Source organism: Perca fluviatilis, chromosome 23, assembly GCF_010015445.1.
Source record: "Perca fluviatilis chromosome 23, GENO_Pfluv_1.0, whole genome shotgun sequence".
NCBI lineage: Eukaryota > Metazoa > Chordata > Actinopteri > Perciformes > Percidae > Perca > Perca fluviatilis.
The window spans coordinates 3564540-3588539 of NC_053134.1; the positions used below are offsets into that span (position 1 = coordinate 3564540).

Here is a 24000-nt window from a genome sequence, read left to right on the forward strand (position 1 = left end):
TCAGTTATTTCACACTTTTTTGTTAAGTACATAATTCCATATGTGTTCATTCATAGTTTTGATGCCTTCAGTGAGAATCTACAATGTAAATAGTCATGAAAATAAAAAGGAAACGCATTGAATGAGAAGGTGTGTCCAAACTTTTGGCCTGTACTGTAGGGGTTTACTCGCAGGTTCGACTCCGCCCTCCGGCCCTTTGCTGCATGTCATCCCCCCCTCTCTCCCCTTTCATGTCTTCAGCTGTCCTGTCAAAATAAAGGCCACACACATACACGTACACGTACGATTGTGTACCACTACAGGTTATGTTTATTAAATGAAGCCCAAAATATGTCGCCGGCTAGAAATCGCTAGTATCAGCTAGCGCTAGCTAACGTCAACGTTAGGTAGCCGCTAGCTAAAGCTAGCTAGAAGGGTTTGGCCTGGAACGCTACCAAGTCGTGAGTCGTGGCTTTAAGTCGTAACTTACGGGCTAAAAATTGTGCCTGGAACGCAGCATTAATACGGGCTGCGTGCATTTCTCTGTTTTGATACTTTCTCAGTACTGTTTCCAGCAGTACCCAGCATGTTTCCTTGGACTAGGGTGGCACCTAAATCCTGGTTGCAGCTGTCCCGGTGGTCCTGCTCCGCACCCTGCTATGCCCTGTTACACCCCGCTACGCTCTGCAGAGCCCTGCTATGCCCCGTTACACCCCGCTACGCTCTGCAGAGCCCTGCTATGCCCCGTTACACCCCGCTACGCTCTGCATAGCCCTGCTATGCCCCGTTACACCCCGCTACGCTCTGCATAGCCCTGCTATGCCCCGTTACACCCCGCTACGCTCAGCAGAGCCCTGCTATACCCCGTTACACCCCGCTACGCTCAGCAGAGCCCTACTATGCCCCGTTACACCCCGCTACGCTCTGCAGGGCCCTGCTATGCCCCGTTACACCCCCGCACGCCTGCAGGGTCTCTGCACTACACTTCGTACACTCTGCAGAGCCCCGGCCTGCTACACCCTCACACGCTCTGCATAGCCCTGCTATGCCCTCGCTACACCCTCACACGCTTCTGCAGCCCTGCTATACCAAGCACCCCTCACACGCCAGCATAGCCCCCATACCCTCGTTACACCTCACACGTTTGCAGAGCTCCATGCTCTGTTACACCCTACATTGCAGAGCCCTGCTATGCCCCCATTACACTCACATTTGCAGTGCCCTCTATGCCCTTGCTTACACCTCTACACGCTCTGCGAGCCGCTATGCTTCATACACCCTTCTGCAGGCCCTGCTATGCCTCACACTAAGCACGCTTCTGCATAGCCCTGCTATGCCGTTACACTCGCACGCCAGCAGAGCCCTGCTATACCCTGCAAGCCCTGCCACGCCAGCAGAGCCCTACTATGCCTCGTTACGCTCTGCATAGCCCTGCTATGCCCCGTTACACCCCGCTACGCTCTGCATAGCCCTGCTATACCCCGTTACACCCCGCTACGCTCAGCATAGCCCTGCTATACCCCGTTACACCCCGCTACGCTCTGCAGAGCCCTGCTATGCCCTGTTACACCCCGCTACGCTCTGCAGAGCCCTGCTATGCCCCATTACACCCCGCTACGCTCTGCAGTGCCCTGCTATGCCCCGTTACACCCCGCTACGCTCTGCAGAGCCCTGCTATGCCCCGTTACACCCCGCTACGTTCCGCAGGCTCTGCGATGTCGCACCCGTTACACGCTACGCTCTGCAGAGCCCTGCTATGCCCCGTTACACCCCGCTACGCTCTGCATAGCCCTGCTATGCCCCGTTACACCCCGCTACGCTCTGCAGGGCCCTGCTATGCCCCGTTACACCCCGCTACGCTCTGCAGGGCCCTGCTATGCCCCGTTACACCCCGCTACGCTCTGCAGAGCCCTGCTATGCCCCGTTACACCCCGCTACGCTCTGCAGGGCCCTGCTATGCCCCGTTACACCCCGCTACGCTCTGCAGAGCCCTGCTATGCCCCGTTACACCGCTTCATGCAGAGCCCTGCTATGCCCCGTTACACCCTACGCTCTGCAGAGCCCTGCTATGCCCCGTTACACCCCGCTACGCTCTGCAGAGCCCTGCTATGCTCTGCTACGTCCTGTAACTTGTTGTTATGAATTAATACTATAAATAAAATTGAATTGAATTATACAGCACCTCAATCTGCTTTATAATTTTAAAAAAAGACATGGAAATCTCACTTTTTATAATAAGGGGACCTTTAAATTCCTAATGTGATGTTTGATGTGTGTGTATTTTCAGGCGCCTCCTGGCTGGAGCTCCATTATGAGGATCCGGCTCCGACTGCAGACCAGATCAGTCGACTGCAGAGCGCTCTGACTCTGGGAACACGCACACAACACAACACACAGACACAGACTGTTGTAAAAGAATTATTGTTACCTCAGTAATGTCACTTTTTAACACATAACAACAAACCGCTGCAGACTAGTGATTAATTAGTAAGTATCATCACTCCTTGGTTACCGTTGCTAACCTAACCTGTCAATGTGTCACTCACACGGTACACAATACAGTTTACAACAGAGCTCAACAGTGACCGCCCACTGTTTGAACGTCTCTGTTTCCGTAAGTGTTATTCCCCGTTCTGAGCTTTTATCAAATGACGATATAAAGAGTTGTAAGCCTGGAACCGAGCCAACCAGCTACGAGATGAATCGTAACAATAAAACAATTTATTCGGCACAAATTAACATTTTGAAACGGCAAAACAGACTTCGCTAGCCGTTTGCAGGTACAGGTACGTACTCGCCTTTATATTGTAGTGAGATCGGGAAGTTATTGTTATGCCAGTCGTAACCATCTCTCGCCACTGTACCAGTCGTAACCATCTCTCGCCATTGCACCGGGCCAGTCGTAACCATCTCTCGCCATTGCACCGGGCCAGTCGTAACCATCTCTCGCCACTGTACCGGGGCCAGTCGTAACCATCTCTCGCCACTGCACCGGGGCCAGTCGTAACCATCTCTCGCCACTGTACCGGGGCCAGTCGTAACCATCTCTCGCCACTGCACCGGGGCCAGTCGTAACCATCTTCGCCACTGTACCGGGGCCAGTCGTAACTCATCTCCTACTGCACCGGCCAGTCGTAACCATCTTCGCCATTGCACCGGGCCAGTCGTAACCATCTCTCGCCACTGCACCGGGGCCAGTCGTAACCATCTCTCGCCACTGTACCGGGCCAGTCGTAACCATCTCTCTCCACTGTACCGGGGCCGGTCGTAACCATCTCTCGCCATTGCACCGGGCCAGTCGTAACCATCTCTCGCCACTGTACCGGGGCCAGTCGTAACCATCTCTCGCCACTGTACCGGGGCCAGTCGTAACCATCTCTCGCCACTGTACCGGGGCCAGTCGTAACCATCTCTCCACTGTACCGGGCCAGTCGTAACCATCTCTCGCCACTGCCACTTTATTTAACCTACTAGAGCTGTAATATATTACAGAAGGAACCCAAAGCACCGAACTGTGTACTACTGACTTACTGTGTACTTATTGTACTACATTTACCTCACCGAGAAATGTTGGCACTGTGGACATTAAAAATAGACCTGAACTGTTTTTTGAGTGTTTTTTTGTCTTAAATTTTGACCCTCTCACTGTCTGTTTTTGTTTTTGTACACGTAGAAACGTTTCGTTCAGCATTCTGCCAAACAGCCAGCTACTGTACTGTTTTTTTGTGATCGTTACGGGCAAAAATCCTTGATTATGCGGCACGTTTTCTTAAAAAATGCGATGGAATATGCAGGATATTTATGCAATTTTATGCAATGAAATTGGGGGAACTTGCAAAAACTACAGTTTGATGAAAAAGAGAAAAAACAGTGATTCCCCTCCAACATCCTGCTTTTCGATGATGTTCACGTCGCATAATTACGTCTATTCATAACGTTCCCATGGCAACAGGGGAAAAAGGCTGCTCTTGTGTGAAGTAAACGCAACATTTTTCAACTTTCTGCTAAGATATATTATGGGACTTTTTTGCAACGAAAATGCGGGGATTATGAAATCATGCAAGCCCCGCATATTTTGCGCGGAAATCGGCAATTTATGCGGCGAAAGTGTGCCGTATTTGAAAGAATACGCCGCTCCCCCCACACACACACAAATATGCAGACTTTGGCTGATTATGCGTTGAATTATGCGATTGCATGATCGCGTTTTTCTGGAGGGACTGAGTTATGGAAACAAACAACGAAGGTAAAGCATGTAGGCTCCGACAGGACTCAATGGTGCATTCATGTGCACCTCGTTAAACAATTATATTTAGTTAATTCCGAGAAACTCAAACTGTTGTTGCAAAGTCCCCTTCTGCCATCTAGCAGCTCTTATCGTGGCATTGCCGTCCCAATTTATGCGTCGAAAGTGCAGCGTATTTGAAAGAAATGCGCATAATCTCGTTTTTCTGGAGGGACTGTCTAGAGCTGCATCTCCTGGCCCTTATTTGACAGCTCCTCGACTCCTGAACCGGATGTTGTTCTGTCCCTCCTCGGTGAAAGCCGTCTCAAAGATATATTTCTGCCCCGAGGAGCGAGCACCGAGGAGCTATAGCCAAGGATACACGAGAGCAGCCTTCACCGGAAGCCGTGCAGCTGAAAGCCGTTGCTAACTCCGCCCAAACAGCTGACTAATTCATGTGAAGCTTCATCCTTCTAAAAACACATTTGCTCGGTTCCTCTCTGCTCAAATTATTTCCTTGCGTCTTTCCCGTGCCTCCTCGGTGGGAGGGACTAAGACGCAAGGAAGGGAGACAAGTGGAGGAGTCGAGGAGGCAATTTAAAGGTGCCCTGCCACACGTATTTCATGACTTTGTGGTGATGTCTGAAGGTCTACCATGGACTCTGTAACCTTGGTTACCTTGTTTCAAGCCATTCTAGCGTGGTATAGAAAGCCTGCAGGAAGACTCAGCTCGATTTGTGCCAGTTCTCATTAATATTCAACGAGCTAAGCTGTTTGACTCTGATTGGCTAACAGCTAGCCAATGAGAGCCTGGCTGTCAGAATCCTTTACTCAGCCCAACTGGGCGAGCTCATGAATAGTAATGAGCTCAGGTAGTATGATGTCAGACTGACCAGCTTTTGTGATTGGTCTGATTTCTCTGCTTATTTCTTTCCAGAGCTGACAGAGGAGGTAGCAGTTCATTTTCACATTCACAACATAACACAAACACATATTGACCTGACATAGTTCAAAAAATGCAAGAAAAAACGGTTTTGTATGGCAGGGCACCTTTAAGCGACATGAGAAGCATCTCTAGTCGATCCCACCGAGAAGGCAACAGGAGAGACGAGAGGAAATCCTGGGAGGAGAGAGGACACAAGCAAATGAGCGTTTAAGAGGGATGAGACGTCCTTTATTTAGGAGTTAGGAACTCCTTCAGCTGCACGGCTTCCAGGAAGGCTGCTCTCTGTATCCTCGCTCATAGCTCCTCAGAGATCCCTCCTCCCTCCTCGGGGCTGGAATAAGAGCTTTGGGATGGCCTTCACAAAGGAGGGCCAACGACTTCCGGTTGAAGTGAGGAGCTACTCAATGGGAAGTGAGATCCAGCGCAAGATAGCAACGTCCAAAATGTAAACTCGAGGCTTTAAAACGTCTGTCCACAAACCAACGCGTTTTTCTAATTGATCCGGATTTGGAAATCCCATGTTTTGCTATCCAGGATCACCTGATCCAGCTTATTAAAGGGGTACTTTGGAGGACTGCAGGGGGTACTGTGGAGGACTGTATGGGGTACGTGTACTCCTAGGGGTACTGTGGAGGACTGCATGGGGTACGTGTACCCCTAGGGGTACTGTGGAGGACTGCATGGGGTATATGACATTTTTGCAAAAATGCTAATTTAATAATATAAAATAATATATCATGCATACTTCCTAAAATAATTATACTATAATAATGAATGAAGTGATGGATTCTAAACATTTGAATGTAACATTTAAAAGTTTTTGTTTAAAAAAAAGGTTGTTCGGTGCTGTACTCTTAATAGACTTTTTTTTTCTACCAAAAATGTTTTGCGCTGGTCAGGGCTTACAATATTGAATAAAGTTTGAGAAACACTTCTATGGGATCTACACTTTGCGGTTTCAATGGGACATTTGTGTCCTCAAGTGAAATGTTGAGGTACTTGTACATGCTAAAGTATCGGAGTATTTCTTCCAGGGCTGTCAATAACAAACGCAGAGGTTTGGTCGAAATATGAGTAATGAAACTTTATTTAAACAATCTCAATCGGACAAAAACTGACTCGTCGAACCATAAAAAAGTTAATCTAACAACAACTGTAGCAATTCTTTATTTATAAAAAAATACAAACAGAAAAATGTCAGAGCAGGAGTAACACACACACACACTAACAGCTGAGTCATGTTGTCATCTGTTGCCATGGCGACAGAGAGAAAGGAGGAGGGGTGGTGGGGGGGGAGGGGGGTTAGAGGCTAGTGGACGATGGAGTTGAGTGGCTCGGCTCTGATGTTTCCTAAATCCAGAGTGGAGTCTGTGTCCTCGTCGATCTCCCCGATCACCGCCCTAGAAAACACACACACACACACACACACACACACACACACACACACACACACACACACACACACACACACACACACACACACACACACACACACACACACACACACACACACACACACACACACACACACACACACACACACACACACACAGAGAAAGACACACAGAAACACACACACACACACACACACACAGAGAGAAAGACACACAGAAACACACACACACACACAGAAACACACACAGAAACACACACACACACACACACACACACAGAGAGAGAAAGACACACAGAAACACACACACACACACACAGAGAGAGAAAGACACACAGAAACACACACACACACACACACACAGAGAGAGAAAGACACACAGAAACACACACACACACACACACACACACACACACAGAAACACACACACACACACACACAACTATTAAAGTATTTTGATGGTTGGAACATTTTCCATGAACCATATTAGACTTTACCTCAACAGATACAAAAAATAAATATGTGGAAGGTTATCCAAACTTTGTTATTACTGATTACTGTAACAATTTCAAAAATCCACAACTTTTATAAGAAAAATAAGATTTCATTACTTTTCCAAAACTTTCAAGGACCTTACTAATAACTCCATGACTTTATCAGGGCTAGGTAGAATTCTACTTATTCTGTGACTTTTCCTGGCCTGAAAAATCTGATTTCTCAGGAGTAATGTAGTCATATTTTTTGCAGAAAGTTACATTTTATGGAAGCTAAAAAAATAAGATGTTTCAGGCCAGGAACTTTTCCAGGTTTCAAGACAGAATCTGCTGAATTTTTCTGCTCGGGGTTGGAGATTCTGAGTTTTATGAAAACTTTTAAATCATATATTTTTTTAAACCTTTATTTATCCAGGTAAGTGCATTCTCATTTGCAACGACGAGCTGATCACATTCACACAGCTCCACATTCATACCTGGGAGCTGCCCAGTACAACCCCAGTCTGATCTGCTGGGAGCTGCCCAGTACAACCCCAGTCTGATCTGCTGGAAGCTGCCCAGTACAACCCCAGTCTGATCTGCTGGAAGCTGCCCAGTACAACCCCAGTCTGATCTGCTGGAAGCTGCCCAGTACAACCACAGTCTGATCTGCTGGAAGCTGCCCAGTACAACCCCAGTCTGATCTGCTGGGAGCTGCCCAGTACAACCCCAGTCTGATCTGCTGGGAGCTGCCCAGTACAACCCCAGTCTGATCTGCTGGGAGCTGCCCAGTACAACCCCAGTCTGATCTGCTGGAAGCTGCCCAGTACAACCACAGTCTGATCTGCTGGAAGCTGCCCAGTACAACCACAGTCTGATCTGCTGGGAGCTGCCCAGTACAACCCCAGTCTGATCTGCTGGGAGCTGCCCAGTACAACCCCAGTCTGATCTGCTGGAAGCTGCCCAGTACAACCACAGTCTGATCTGCTGGAAGCTGCCCAGTACAACCCCAGTCTGATCTGCTGGAAGCTGCCCAGTACAACCACAGTCTGATCTGCTGGCCACTGAGCAGCTCCACTGGAGGTGGGGGCGGTTGGAGGTTAAGGGCCTTGCTCAAGGGCACCTCAGTGGTGGTAATGAGGGAGGGACAAGCACTTTCACTTCCAGCACCCAGAGTTATCCTGTCGGTCTGGGTATTGAACCACACAATAGGGGTGCACGATATATCAATTTGCAATAATCACATCGTGCAATATGAATATCCAAAATGTCCCGAAGAGCATGCGATATTCTGTTTATTTCGTGGAGAGATGCGCCGGTGGCTGTGTGTTGTGATCAGTTAGAGCCTGCAGATTTCATTGGCCGGTTGCCCTGTCACACATGCAGACTTCGACAGCGTGAGTGAAGAGGGAGATGGAGACAGGAACAGAAGCGAGAAGCGAGAAGCGAAAGGACAGACAGACAGACAGACAGACAGACAGACAGACAGACAGACAGACAGACAGACAGACAGACAGACAGACAGACAGACAGACGCGAACTGCGAAGCAAGTGTGTGGAGCAAAAGGAAAGACGAGAGAGAGAAAAGTAAGAACCTGAGTGTGGCTCAGATGAAACTACGGAGATTGAAGAAATAAACACTTTTCTCTGTTTTGCAGACATGTGCCTGATGGATAAACTGACCCATGATCTTGCACCACCCCCACTCAAGCAATGGGTGTCATTTTGCAGAGATAATGTAAGGGTCACCAGGGCTTCTGTAAGGATGTGACTGTTACACTAATTTAGGAAAACTAAATTTGGTCAATCAGCTTTTTCATTTACTGTAGTAGAAAAGTGGAACTTAATTCCACTTCACATTAGAGACTGTGCAAGCCTCAGCAGTGTTAAAATGTCCTTAAAGACTTGGCTGAAGGCGACTCCACTATGTGATCATTGGTCTTTTTATAACATGGGATGTATATTTTGGTTTATATGTGAAGTAATGCTTGTCATATGTTGTTAAGTTTTTATCTGTTTTGATAGTATTGTCCTTTTATCTCCCTTGCCCAGGGACCACAGATGTAAATTAGCTGTATAGCTAACTCTGGTACACGGTCCCTGACAAATAAACTAATAAAATACAAAGAGAAAAATGTTAGTAGCCAAAAAGTAATGTCTCCTCACCAGCGTGGAAGGACTTTGGCTCTGAGCCAACAGATAATGCACTGTGCACTACAGCGTATGTGTACAACCTGTTGTTTGGATGTTCTGTAAATTTATTTTGATTCGTTTTCCTATTACTTTTGTGCATTTTTTTTATATGTTTAGGAATATCGAAATGAATACAGACATTGCAATATTCATGCTCATTATCGCAATATCACATTTTGTCAATATCGTGCAACCCTGCCACACAGGCTCGCCCCTCTGACTTTCACACCACCACCGCCCATTGTTTGAAACCCACGGGACGTCTGCGTATTTAAAAAGGAGACTCACACGTTGTCTCCTCTGACGATGTAGAGTCCCAGCACCACCTGCTCCACGCCCTGGCTGGAGCTGAACACCCGCTCGTGGCTCTCGTCCAGGATCAGGTTGATGGTCTGGTCGAAGCCCTTCAGGGTTCCCTGAAACACACACACACACACACACACACACACACATTAAAACTTCTGGGGTCAACAGCAGGACACAGAGAGAGAACAGTTAGCTTTCTGCAGAAATACGACTACATTAAATGTCATTCTTCTGGCGCTCAGCGCGGTCGGGGGGGGCGCTGCCGACGGTTACAGGTCTGTCAGAACGCCCACATCCAGGTTCAGAGACTGCTTTCTCTCCACAGCCATCACAACTCTAAACATTCAGTTACAGAAATAGGACTTCATCATGCTGAATGATTATCTGGCCTGTTTTGCACTGCATTTGCAGTTTTCCAGTACTGTGATCTTTCAAAAAAAAAGATTGTTTTTGGTGTGAGAGTACGTTGTGAGTAAGTGTATGAATGTATACTAGTATGCACTAGAAGTACTTGTTCCATTATGTGTATGTGAGGGTATGGTTTTGCTGCTGTGTGCGTATGAATGTATATTTCTAGGCACCAGAAGGAGTAGCACTTAAATTTCGTTGTGGCAATGTTTTACAATGACAAATAAATGATTCTGATACAAACATATGATGATCTTATAGACCATGATGCATTTCTGTAGATTAAACTACCCCAACAGTATATAAAGGAGCACAACCTGAAACATCTACAGCAGTAAAATACAACATACACATGAATGCAGCAGGAATATTAATCCAGAAACATGAGAGAGAAGAGGAACACTTTACTGTACTATAACGTGGCATGCTTTTACTTTAACTACATTTTGATGATTTTACTACAGTAAAGTTTTGAATGGTGGACTTACTTGTAGTGGAGTATTTACACAGTCTGATATTAATACTTTAACTGCAGTAAAGATGCTGAATAGTTAAAAATGTACTTGAACTCACCACAATCATCCTGCCGTCTGAGGTGACGATGGCAACGGTACCTGAATCCCACCGAGTTAAAGAACAACACACATTTCTGGGCAAAACACTCATTAAGGTAACATTATTAAATTAAATTAAAATAACCCAGTAAACTTCTAACTCTTAACAACAGTCCTGCACTACTAGAAACTACACCTCTGCACGTTCATAAATAAAGTGTTTCCCTAGCTTTGTGAATTATGTGTGGATATTGATTTAAAAAGGTCCTTCCTCAAGAAAATGTGTCTTTTTTTCAATTAAAAAAGTGCAATTTCCACCATGCATTGTATTTCTCTTTGTGGGATTGTGTCTCTTTTTGATCATTTGTGTTCTCTTTGGGGTAGTTTCGGGTCTCTGGGGTCATCGGGCCTCTCTGTGTAGTCGGTTTGGGTCCCTTTGTGGTAGTTTTGATGTCTTTTGGACCGTTATTATTGCCGTATCTGTGTCTAAAACGTTGGAAAAAGCTCGAGCAGATAACAAAATGCGTTAACACTCAAAAAGCTTAAATACATAACTTAACGCTAATTAAGACCAATTACAATCAGAACACCTGAGAAGGTCTCTCAGTTACATTCATTCGGCTTTAGGTGGTCACCAAAACGGACACCGTAGACCTTATAATGGCAGGAAACCCCTGAATAACTGAAGACATTTCACTCCTAGCTTGGACGCTAAGCTAACTAGCATTTATTCATTCATTCAGACGGGCAGTTAGCATGTTAGCCAGCTAGCAGCAGCAGGATACGGTTGATGTAGCTCTCCAGAGCGGTGGACATGGTTCCTGCCGGGCTCGGCGTTTATTTATCCAGCAGAGAGCTCGGTTAATATTCCCACCGGTTCGCTGGTGGTCCAAACGTTGCGGGAACGTGACGGAGAAACAGCGACAGGCAGATGCTAACCGATGCTAACAGCGTCAACACAGAACACACCGGAGGAGAAAACAGACCGAACTAATCTGCTGCCGATTCACCGAGCAGGAAAGAGAGGAGAGCGCCGAGCGGGAACGTCACAACCGGTTTAAATTAAAAGGGATTTAACTAACATTACTGTCGCTTTATATTACAACATAATTACACCAATAATATATTTTTTATTCACATAATAATTATTAAAAATAAAATGTCTACTGTGTGTGCCACAAAATAAAAAATAAATTAAATAAACTATATTAAATAATTAAAAAGTTCTTTTTATTTTTATTTTTTTAATGGAAGCCCATTTCCATTAGCCTGACAAGCCAGACCCACATCCAGATGTTGGGTCTGGGAACTCACCATTGGGCAGGGCTCAATTCGAGGGGGCGGGATAAACTTCCCTCTGCATGCAATAGGATAGCGCTCCAACCAATCAGAGCAACGCTAGTTAATAGATTAAACTTTAAACTCCGAACGCATCTTCCTTTTTTAAGAATGACTTCAGTGCCGTTCTTTGTTCTTTTCTCAAAGAAAAGCTGAACTCCAAGTCTTCCAGAGGTCCGTGTATGTGTCTCTGTGTGTGTATATGTGTCTCTGTGTGTGTATATGTGTCTCTGTGTGTGTATATGTGTCTCTGTGTGTGTATATGTGTGTCTGTGTGTGTGTGTGTGTGTGTATGTGTCTCTGTGTGTGTGTGTAGGCTATATGTGTCTCTGTGTGTGTGTATGTGTCTCTGTGTGTGTATGTGTCTCTGTGTGTGTATGTGTCTCTGTGCGTGTATGTGTCTCTGTGCGTGTGTGGATGTGTCTCTGTGTGTATATGTGTCTCTGTGTGTGTGTGTGTGTGTGTGTGTATGTGTCTGTGTGTGTGTGTGTGTCTCTGTGTGTGTATGTGTCTCTGTGCGTGTGTGTGGATGTGTCTCTGTGTGTGTATGTGTCTCTGTGTGTATATGTGTCTCTGTGTGTGTGTGTGTGTATGTGTCTGTGTGTGTGTGTGTGTCTCTGTGTGTGTATGTGTCTCTGTGCGTGTGTGTGGATGTGTCTCTGTGTGTATGCGTGTCTCTGTGTGTGTGTGTATGTGTCTGTGTGTGTGTCTCTGTGTGTGTATGTGTCTCTGTGTGTGTGTGTGTGTGTATGTGTCTCTGTGTGTGTGTGTGTGTGTGTGTGTGTGTGTACGTGTCTCTGTGTGTGTATATGTGTCTCTGTGTGTGTATATGTGTCTCTGTGTGTGTATATGTGTCTCTGTGTGTATGTGTCTCTGTGCGTGTGTGTATGTGTCTCTGTGTGTGTGTGTGTATGTGTCTTTGTGTGTGTGTGTATGTGTCTCTGTGTGTGTGTGTATGTCTCTGTGTATGTGTCTCTGTGTGTGTGTGTGTCTCTGTGCGTGTGTGTGTATGTGTCTCTGTGCGTGTGTACGTGTCTCTGTGTGTGTGTGTCTGTGTGTGTGTGTGTGTGTGTGTGTGTAGTATAAAGGAGCAAATTGTAGCTCCACACATTTCATTGTGCCATAACGTTTTGTGAAATGACGGATAAATAAATTAACCTTATTTATTTAAAAAAGAAAACATGGAGTCCAGTCCTCCCAGCAGGTCTTCATCTTTATTGTTGCTCAGTAGTCGTCCATACAAAGAGGGGGGGGGGGGGGGGGGGGTGGAGAGCAGTGGAGCCCGACAGGACAAACACCAGGAACGTCATGCTACCAAAGTATTAAATTTGTACAAAAATACTTTACAACATCCCTGTTCCTTTAAAGAAAAATACAGTTTGGTTGGTTGGTGAAGCTACATGGAAACTAATCTGACCCACTACTTCAAATGGCAGTGCAATGCATGTGTGTGTCTGTGTGTGTGTGTATTGTCTGTGTGTTGTGTGTGTGTGTGTGGGCGTGTATGTGTGTCTGTGAGTGTGTATGTGTGTGTGTGTGTGTTGTCTGTGTGTTGTGTATGTGTGTATGTGTGTGTGTGTGTTGTGTGCGTGTGTGTGTGTGGGCGTGTGTGTGTGTGGGTGTGTGTGTGTGTGTGTGTGTGTGTGCGTGTGTGGGCGTGTGTGTGTGCGTGCATGTGTGTGTGGGCGTGTGTGTGTGTGGGCGGATGTCTTGCTGAGGTGAGTCACTAGAGTGCAAATCCCTGCAATGTAATATATACACACACACACACACACACACACACACACACACACACACACACACACACACACACACGAACAAACAGTGTGTATGGCTTTAGGTCTCACTCATCAAACCCTCCCGAAGCCACGCCCCTCAGCTCTGTGGCTTTTTATCCATTGGATGAACGGTTGGTCTCGGCTGAGCGCTACAATGCTAACAACGCAAATCACCTGACAAGGCTACCACCTAGTTACCGTAGATACCACAACCAACAGGATTTTTGTGAAATGTTATGTAATGCTAACCATGTTCTGACTGAATACTAGCTGCGTTAGCCCTATGCTAGCCATGTGCTAACTGACTAATAGAGGTAACACTGTGTTATCTGTGAGCCAAACCGAATATTAGCTCCGTTTACCAGGTGTTAGCATCAAGGGGGTAAGCTTCGCTTCAGAACTCCAACCTCCTATGGCGCCATTTTGACGCAACAAAGAGATCACCTCCTGTTAGCATCCCACTGACTAGCATACATTCTGACGTCACTTTGACAGCGAATAACTTTACATCTGAAGCGTTTAAAGACTCTATTTGTCCGTTGTTTATTTCTAAAGAAACACGACAATGTATAAAAGGCTCCATTACCTTGTACCTCACGTTATGGCTCCGTAGCAGACGCTTTTATAACAATAGGCTAACGATTGGGTCATAACCACGAGACTTACTGTCACACAGTAGAGGAATTACCGTATAGTACAGGAGAAGCTCACAGGCAGTTTGGACTTCCATTATCTGTTTAGGTTTAATTACTAATGTTAACTAGCATGTTAGTGATCAGTAATTAGCCTGTGCCTATGTTATCTCCTTACATATACCTACGCTCTCCGTCTCTGTAAGATTGGGAATGATTTCTCTTGGCACAGCTAGCTGCGTTATCTAGACTATACTGTGTGTTCCTCTTGTTCTAATGTACACTAATTGCGTTAGCCAGGTGTTAACCTACTTTAGCTTATGCTAAAGCCACTATTAAACCACTATTATGTGTGTTAACCAAATATTAGTTATGTTTATCACGCGTTAGCTGTGTTAGCCTCATTCGAGAGGCACGTTTAGCCCCAACAAAACATAGCAACACGTTTATTTAAACTTAAACACCCTGTTATGTGCCTTTTTATTACCACAAGTTTACATACAGGTCGCTGCTGATTGGGTATCACCTCTGACACACACACCAACCGTTTTCAGATTGAACCAGGTGCCCCAGGTGTGTGCTAAACATATACTAGATGTGTTAAGTAGGTGTCGACTAAGCACTAGCCGTGTTCTAACACCTAATTATGTTACTGAGGTGTTAGCCACATGTTAGCCTTGTGCTAGGTGTGTGCTAACCATACACTGGCTTTGTTAGCCAGGTGCTGGCCCTTGGTTAGCCATGTGCTGACATCTAGGTATGTCGGCTAAAAGTTAGCCTTGCGATAGCTGTGTGCTAACCATATATTAGCTGTGTTAGCCATGTGCTTAAGGAACGGTAATCATAGCTAGTATGAGCCTTGTGCTGCGTGTGTTGACCCTATGGTAGCCACATGTTAGGCATATGCTAGCCCTGTGCTCTAGGTCTGCTAGCCACATGCTAATTATATGTTAGCACCGTGCTTCAGATTCACCACATTCACAACATCTTAATAGCAACATCTTAAAATCTAAAATAGCTAATCACAACTATCCACACAGAAACAGCCAATCACAGCCCTCTGATTCAAAGCGCAGGACGTTTAGCAGAGAGCTGATTGGTTGTGAAAGCTCAGGGAGGGTTCTGATTGGCCAGTTTAAATAGTGAGTTCAGACTGAGGCGAGAGCAGAAAGATGTTGACATCACTCCAAAATAAACACACACACACGCACGCACGCACGCACGCGCGCACACACACACACTCTCACACACACTCTCTCACACACACACACACACACACACACACACACACACACACACACACACACACACACACACACACACACACACACACACACACACACACAGGTGTTTACTGTCACAGGTTTTATCAGGACTTTTTCTCGTGTAACATTGTTGTTTTCGTGGTTATGAAGTGAAGGTTTTCGGGGTTCGAGGGTCTCAATGTGAACAGCGACGGGAACTGAACCGTTTTTTAAAATCTATTTTACATCTTTTTAGGTTCAGTCGCCATGGAAACAAACAAACAAACAGAGAAAACTGACAACAGTCAATCAAAAAACACACCGATCGATTAGCATAATAGGTCACTGTTACTGGGGGGTGGGGGGTGGTGGTTCAGGGAAGTCGGGGTGGGGGACGCTTTGCTTCTTCCTGGTAGCTGATTGGTCGGCTTGTGTCTTGAGGAGAACCAATCATAGACAGGCTGGGAAGGTTTTGTTTCCTGATTGGTTCCAGCCAATCAGCTGAAGCTCTCAGAACTGCCGTCTGTCTGTCTGTCATCCTGGCTGCCTATTGGTTGAGGGAAGAAGGGATGGGGACTGGGTTAAAGCCAAGACGAGGAATTGAGGTGGGAGGGGCTTAACTGGCCTTGTGTTTAACACACACACACACACACACACACACACACACGCACACACACACATACATACATACAAACACACAGACACGCACACACACACATACATACAAAGACACACACAGACTCGCACACATACATACATACACAGTGTGGCCAGTCCAACAGGTGTAAACAGTAGAAAAAGATTCTTATTGAACTGCTCAGTGTCATCATCATCATCATCATCATCATCATCATCATCATCATCATCATCATCATCATTATTGTCAACATGATTTTTAATTATTACTCTTCCAGTCTGCAGCTCGTTAATGGCACAGAACTAAAATCTTAACAGTAAACCCTCTGTCTTTCTGTACAATTTATTAGGGATGCTCCGATCATCATCAGCTGATAAATATTGACTCAAGTCTTAAAATGTACTGATTATTAAAATACCAAATCCATCATGGCTCGCCGTTTTTAGGACGGACTGGGTGCCTCTTTCAAATTTGTCGATACTAATGTAAAAAGAAAACGTTTCGAGAACGTAAACATGTTTTCTACATGCCTAAAAAAAATGTCCAAAATGGTCCATTTGGTAGCTGTTGAGGAGTTTTTGGCAGATGGAGTTGTTAAGGTTCACATTGCCATTTTTTTCTAAGCAATTTGAGGACTTTTCATCCATGTTGACTTAAAAATTGCCAATAGTGCTAGACTGATAGCATGCTATGAGCTAATGGGGAATTTCTTTTTTTAATGGACTTTTGGAGGATTTCATTTCCCCAACATGTCAGAATAATATTCAAGCAGCTGCATCTCGTTTTAGTCTTATGGATCCCATCCTTCTAGATTGGATTCATTTATTATTATTATGACCATATGGTGTTAGCAATAACCAAGCCGTTGTCGTTTTGTGCTGAAGTATCAGTTCAGGCACCGTTTAGGCACTGGCACCGTTTTAAAAGTATTGTTTTAGTACCAGAAAACCCCCAAAAGATTCCCAAACCTAGTAAAGACTTTGAAATAAATAAATCAGCGTTTAAGAACAGAAACCAATCAGTAATCAGTATTGGTTTGGACGATCCCAATGACATCGGCCTCAGATAGCCTGATCGGAGCATCCCTCGTCTTCTTGGCAACCAGTCGGTCCATCAGCAGGCTCTAGATCCTGGAGTCCCATCAGTCTTTGTGCTGCTCTGGTCCTTGGCCAGTACAACCGGCCATGGTTCTGATTCTAGTAAGACCAGATGGACCAGCTGCCACAGTTCTCGTACAAGCAATGGTGGTCTCGGTTCTGGCTTTGAACCAACAATTCTGTGACCACTGCGACCACGAACAAGAACCGTGTGTCTTGAACCAGTTAACCCTTGTGCTGTCTTCCCGTCGTTTAAATTTTTTTTTTCAACGTTTCATTTTTCGTTTGACACTTTTCTGTCACTTTTTCTGATGTTTTTGTCAATTTTTTTCCTCCAATTTTTGAAGCTTTTTCTGACATTTTTGTCACTTTTTTCAACGTTCTTTTGTCTTTTTTTTTTTTTGTTGTTTTTTCAAATGCTATGAAATTTAATAAAACACCCAAATTCAATGAAGAGTGTACTTACTTATGAAGAGCATTGTACGGAACAATCCACGTTATTTTCTTTGGCAATTTGGTTGAAAGAAACACAAATTTGTGATGTAGAAACTTTGAAAATGGGTCAAAGACAACAGGAGGGTTAAGACCATTGGTTGTGGTTCTCTGGCTTCAGTAGGACCAGTTAGCCAGAGTTCTAGGCGTGTAGAACCACTAACTAGTCATCTTAAACCAGTGAAACCTCTGGTTGTGGTTCTCTGGCTTCAGTAGGACCAGTTAGCCCTAGTTCTAGGCGTGTAGAACCACTAACTAGTCATCTTAAACCAGTAAAACCTCTGGTTGTGGTTCTCTGGCTTCAGTAGGACCAGTTAGCCAGAGTTCTAGGCGTGTAGAACCACTAACTAGTCATCTTAAACCAGTAAAACCTCTGGTTGTGGTTCTCTGGCTTCAGTAGGACAAGTTAGCCCTAGTTCTAGGCGTGTAGAACCACTAACTAGTCATCTTAAACCAGTGAAACCTCTGGTTGTGGTTCTCTGGCTTCAGTAGGACCAGTTAGCCAGAGTTCTAGGCGTGTAGAACCACTAACTAGTCATCTTAAACCAGTAAAACCTCTGGTTGTGGTTCTCTGGCTTCAGTAGGACCAGTTAGCCCTAGTTCTAGGTGTGTAGAACCACTAACTAGTCATCTTAAACCAGTAAAACCTCTGGCTGTGGCTTCAGTAGAATCAGTACCCATGGCTCTGGGCGAGTAGAACCAAACCCATTAATCTCGAACCCCTTAGACCAGTAGCTCTGGCTACGGTTCCAGTAGGACCAGTGGTTATACTTCTGGTTCCAGTGACACCAGAAGGACCAGTATGCAGAACTGGTTCAAGTGAAAAGGTGAGGAGTTGCTCCGGTCCATCAGTGTGCTTTCAGGCTGCTTTAGCAGTTCAAAGTTCAAACTTTAGTGGTCAAAGGTCAAAGTTCATCCATAGGGTGTGTGTAGCACCATAGGGGGGGGGGTCCACTCTGAACCAGTTTGGACGGGTCTAAACCAGTTTAATTCAACTTTGTTGTCCTTGTTGAACCCTCCAGTCCAATCTGGTTAGAAGCGGTTAAATCCAGTTTTTGTCTGCTATAAGGAACTATTATTCACCTGACCCAACCCAAGCCCCGCCCCCAGCTTGTCTCCCGGTTGGCTCCACTTAATCGGACCACCATCCTCTCCCTGGCCAATTGGGAGCTCCGATGGTCCCAGCTCGCTGCCCATTGGCTGAGTGGAGTGGCTGCTGTTGGTGTTGCCATCATTGTGATTGGCCAGCACGGAGAAGGAGGCGGGGTTTCGGCTGATGACAAGCTCCAGATGGTTTGGAGACTCGGCGATCAGTGGAACGACGAGGCAGCAGTCAAAGTCCCTGGTCCGCACGTGGTTAATCTGAAAGACGTCAAATATAGTTCACGTGCCCGAGGACAGCGACACAGAGTTGCAAGCATCACTGTAGTTAGGGGTTATACTCGTTAGGGGTGTCACGATTTAATCGAAAATCGATCAAAATAAGCTTTAGATTTTGACTATCGAAATCAAGAGCAGGATCGGCTGTGGACCTTTTTCACAGCAGACATGTTGACTTGTTATAGTAGGAGAAGCACAGCTGAGATTGATAACCTTAACGATGACTCAGTTCCATCAAGTGTCCCAGTAAGATATTTCAGTGAGTCAGCATGAACAATACCAGGACCTCTCCTAAGTGGAATGCAGCCATCAGTAATGGTTTAATACCAGGACCTCTCCTAAGTGGAATGCAGCCATCATTAATGGTTTAATACCAGGGTCTCTCCTAAGTGGAATGCAGCCATCAGTAATGGTTTAATACCAGGACCTCTCCTAAGTGGAATGCAGCCATCAGTAATGGTTTAATACCAGGGCCTCTCCTAAGTGGAATGCAGCCATCAGTAATGGTTTAATACCAGGGTCTCTCCTAAGTGGAATGCAGCCATCAGTAATGGTTTAATACCAGGGGTCCTCCCTAAGTGGAATGCAGCCATCAGTAATGGTTTAATACCAGGGCCTCTCCTAAGTGGAATGCAGCCATCAGTAATGGTTTAATACCAGGACCTCTCCTAAGTGGAATGCAGCCATCAGTAATGGTTTAATACCAGGGCCTCTCCTAAGTGGAAGGCAGCCATCAGTAATGGTTTAATACCAGGGTCACTCCTAAGTGGAATGCAGCCATCATTAATGGTTTAATACCAGGGCCTCTCCTAAGTGGAATGCAGCCATCAGTAATGGTTTAATACCAGGGCCTCTCCTAAGTGGAAGGCAGCCATCAGTAATGGTTTAATACCAGGGCCTCTCCTAAGTGGAATGCAGCCATCAGTAATGGTTTAATACCAGGGCCTCTCCTAAGTGGAATGCAGCCATCAGTAATGGTTTTGAATACACCTGTGCTTTTCCTACTATGACATGTCAACATGTCTGACGTGAAAAAGGTCTATTCCCCCAGTATTTCTCTCTCCACCCACGCCTATTTGCGCACGTCTGAAGAAAAAACAACAACAGACACAGCGTAGCTTACCGGCTGGTATCATGCAGCTAAAGACACATGGTAACGTTAGCTTAGCCGTAGCCTGCAGCTGCTCTTTTCCAGACACCATGGCAACTGTCGGAGCAGAACTGGAAAGTCCTCCTACTTCCCTGACGTCACCGTTGTGGCAACATTTTGCCTTCGCGGTGAGTTATGGAAACAAACAACGAAGGTAAAGCACGTGGGCTCCGACGGGACTCAATGGTGCATTCATGTGCACCTCGTTAAACAATTACATTTCGTTATTTCCGAGAAACTCAAACTGTTGTTGCAATGTACCCTTCTGCCATCTAGCAGCTCTTATCGGGGCATTGCCGTCCCATGTTTTGATCGAAAATTGAAATCGAATCGTGACCTTAAAATCAAAAGTAAAATCGAAAAAATCGTGGATTTGGGGAATCGTGACACCCCTGATACTCGTGGATTGGTACCTGTAGTATACGGTCATAGGCTCGGAGGCCGCCCAGCTCTGCCGGGCCTCCCGGTCGAATGTTGTTAACGTAGACGCCGCGGTCCAACATACCGTCAGAAACACTGAAACCGAAATCCTCCAGGTCTGAGGCCTTCTCTAGATTCAGCTACAGACACAGACACACACTCTGTTAGGATCAGGTATAGTAAGTAAACTGAAATTCCTGTATCGCAGGACAAGGAATCTAGATTATTCTATCAAGAAAGTACTGGTTGTATCATTGATTCAATGTCATCGCGATAATGCATGATTATGCTGCTTGGTACTGTGGATTATCAGTTAAAAATGGTTCATACACAGCATAATCACAATACTACGGCCAGTGTCTGTTCTTGTAAAGTGCCCAGAGTCAACAATGCAGCTAGAAGTTCTTTTTTTCATACAGGTATGACATTGTGGAATAATCTGCCGCTTTCCCTCAAAATTGTAAATACCAGAGGGGCTTTTAGACACAAGGTTAAGGCTTTTTTAAGGAATAGAGTAGCCAATATTTTTTAATTAGAGTAGACCAGGGATCTTCAACAGGGGGTCCTCCGAGTCAATCCAGCGGGGCCTCCAAATTATTGTTAATTTTTTAAAGTTTTTTTTCAAAAATTAAAAAGTCTTAACATGTTTCCAACATATTATTAGCAAATATAAATCCCCACTGATGGTAGGCTTACTGGCCAGTAAGTAATGTGGTCACTAAGGCAGCCATCCACAGATACAGTTCATCCCAAAGGATTGACTGTTCCACATGTGTGTTTAACATTAAAACATGATTTATAAAATCATGCCAACAATTATTAGGCTATTTGAATAGCTTAGATAGTTGCATATAATTGTAGGACCAGATGAATATGCAACTTCATTTTAGACAATATACAGTACAGGCCAAAAGTTTGGACATACCTTCTCATTCAATGTGTTTCCTTTTTATTTTCATGACTATTTACATTGTAGATTCTCACTGAAGGCATCAAAACTATGAATGAACACATATGGAATTATGTACTTAACAAAAAAGTGTGAAATAACTGAAAACATGTCTTATATTTTAGATTCTTCAAAGTAGCCACCCTTTGCTTTTTGTGATAACTCTGCAAACCCTTGGTGTTCTCTCAATGAGCTTCATGAGGTAGTCACCTGAAATGGTTTTACCTTCACAGGTGTGCTTTGTCAGGGTTAATTAGTGGAATTATTTCCCTTATTAATAAAAAAGCAAAGGGTGGCTACTTTGAAGAATCTAAAATATAAGACATGTTTTCAGTTATTTCACACTTTTTTGTTAAGTACATAATTCCATATGTGTTCATTCATAGTTTTGATGCCTTCAGTGAGAATCTACAATGTAAATAGTCATGAAAATAAAAAGGAAACACATTGAATGAGAAGGTGTGTCCAAACCTTTGGCCTGTACTGTATGTAGTAGGGGGTCCCTGATCCGTTTCTCTTTCAGTTAAGGGGTCCTTGGCTTAAAAAACGTTGAAGACCCCTGGAGTAGACTGATTATTTGATGTGATTTATGATTCTCTGATTTTGAATGCTTTTAAACCTTCGATGATCTGTATTAAATGTTATTGTCTTTGACCTGAAATTGGTCTTTGTTATGTGTTGCATGTTTTAACACCAAGGATGTGTATGTGTGTGTGTGTGTGTGTGTGTGTGTGTGTGTGTGTGTGTGTTACACTTTAACATGCTATCCTTTGGATTATGTTGTTTGTCAAATCCAAAATAAATCAAATCAAATCAAATCAAAACGTCCAGTCACTTTAAAGTGCCAAAAGGGTCACATATAACCTTGTGGAGTTCCACAGGGTTCTGGTTCAGGATCTCGTTGACTTCCTGTCTCATCTTCCTCATGGCGAAGGCTCGGCGCTGAGGGTCAGAGGGCAAGGTGTTGGACCGGGCGTTCACCTGAGGAAAGGTACACCAAGAATCCTTTAACGTTATGACGTAATATTACACAGGCTTGACAAAGAGGTAGAGGGTGACAGGAGGTGTGTGTGTGTGTGTGTGTTGTCTCTGTGTGTGTGTCTGTGTGTGTGTTTCTGTGTGTGTGTGTGTGTGTTGTGTGTCTCTGTGTGTGTTTTCTGTGTTCTGTGCTGTGTGTGTGTTTGTGTTGTGTGTGTGTGTGTGTGTGTGTGTTTCTGTGTGTCTGTGTTGTCTCTGTGTGTGTGTATGTGTGTGTGTTTCTGTGTGTGTGTGTGTGTCTCTGTTGTGTTGTGTGGTGTGTGGTGTGTGTGGTGTGTGTTTTTGTTTGTGTGTGTGTGTGTGTGTGTGTGTGTGTGTGTGTGTCTCTCTATGTGTGTGTGGGGTGTGTCTCTGTGTGTGTGTTTGTGTGTTGGTGTGTGTGTGTGTCCTGGGTTGTGTGGTGTGCGTCTGTGTGTGTGTTTGTTTGTCTGTGCTTGTGGTCTCTGTGTGTGTTTCTGTGTTGTGGTGTGTGGTCTGTGTCTGTGTGTGTTTCTGTGTGTGTGTTGTGTTCTGTGTGTGTCTGTCTTTTTGTGTTCTGTGTGTGTGTCTGTGTGTGTGTGTGTCTGTCTGTGTGTGTCTCTGTGTCTGTCTGTGTGTGTCTCTGTGTGTGTGTGTGGTGTGTGTCTCTGTGTGTGTGTGTCTGTCTGTGTGTGTCTCTTTGTGTGTGGCTTTGTCTCTGTGTGTGTTCTCTGTGTGTCTCTGGTGTCTCTGTGTGTGTGTGGTGTGGTCTCTGTGTGTGTGTCCGGTGTGTGTGTCTCCAGTGGTATTTCCTTCAACCTTGAAAAAAAAAAAAAAAAAAATCCTTTTTGTAAATTTTTCTCTTTATATTACTTTATTTCTACGTCCCATATTTTATGATATTAAACAAAAATTGAAAACGGGTCAATTTGACCCTAAATCAACACAAGGCTCTGTCCCGCTCCCGTTGAACACGTTACCCAACAGTGAAACTCGTCACCCTCTAGTCGGAGGCCAGTCCTGGTTACCTGTTGTTTGGAGTTGCTGCGCTCCTGGAAGCTCGCCTGGCGTCCCAGTGTGCTGCGCAGCGGGGCGGGGTCATGGTTCAGACTGAGGCTGGAGCCTGACATGATGGTTGCCTGGAGACAGCCAACGAAAAACATCAAATCAAAATACACAGAGGTCAAAGGCATCCTTGGAATTTCGACTTCTGACCCCAGCTGCCAAGATCACACCAGGATGGGACAGGTCTCTACTGACAGCATCTATTGTTTCTCCTACTGCTGTTTCTCACTTTCTATTTTTGGGATCTACCGTTGTTTTCTAAAGACAGCATCTACTGATGGGATCTGTTGCTACTTCTGTTGACTAGATAGATAGACAAGAGATTAAGATACAGCCGAAAAAAAA

The 24000-nt window shown here is 45.0% G+C and overlaps 3 protein-coding genes across 4 annotated transcripts in view; 1 reads left to right on the top strand and 2 right to left on the bottom strand.

Annotated features, from left to right (window-relative positions):
* The window catches only part of LOC120553119 (thymidine phosphorylase), a 20855-nt gene extending 17801 nt beyond the window's left edge, over window positions 1–3054 (top strand). For both annotated transcript variants that reach the window (XM_039791203.1, XM_039791204.1), the window contains one exon: window positions 2267–3054. In XM_039791203.1, coding sequence (XP_039647137.1) covers window positions 2267–2415 — 149 coding nt within the window. In that variant the 3' untranslated portion in view covers window positions 2416–3054. The remainder of the gene's footprint in view (window positions 1–2266) is intronic.
* Window positions 3055–6284: 3230 nt separating this feature from the next.
* Window positions 6285–11512, bottom strand: lsm8 (LSM8 homolog, U6 small nuclear RNA associated). The gene is made up of 4 exons (XM_039791038.1): window positions 11263–11512; window positions 10497–10537; window positions 9498–9625; window positions 6285–6550 (listed from the first exon to the last, which is right to left on the bottom strand). The coding sequence occupies exons 1-4, from the start codon at window positions 11291–11293 to the stop codon at window positions 6460–6462; spliced, it is 291 nt and encodes a 96-aa protein (XP_039646972.1). The 5' UTR covers window positions 11294–11512; the 3' UTR covers window positions 6285–6459.
* A 6074-nt stretch (window positions 11513–17586) lies between these two features.
* grip1 (glutamate receptor interacting protein 1) overlaps window positions 17587–24000 on the bottom strand; it is a gene marked incomplete in the record, with an annotated part of 144988 nt that continues 138574 nt past the window's right edge. Inside the window, 4 exon segments of the mRNA XM_039792419.1 lie at window positions 17587–19057; window positions 20639–20785; window positions 22459–22575; window positions 23619–23729. Coding sequence (XP_039648353.1) covers window positions 18758–19057; window positions 20639–20785; window positions 22459–22575; window positions 23619–23729 — 675 coding nt within the window.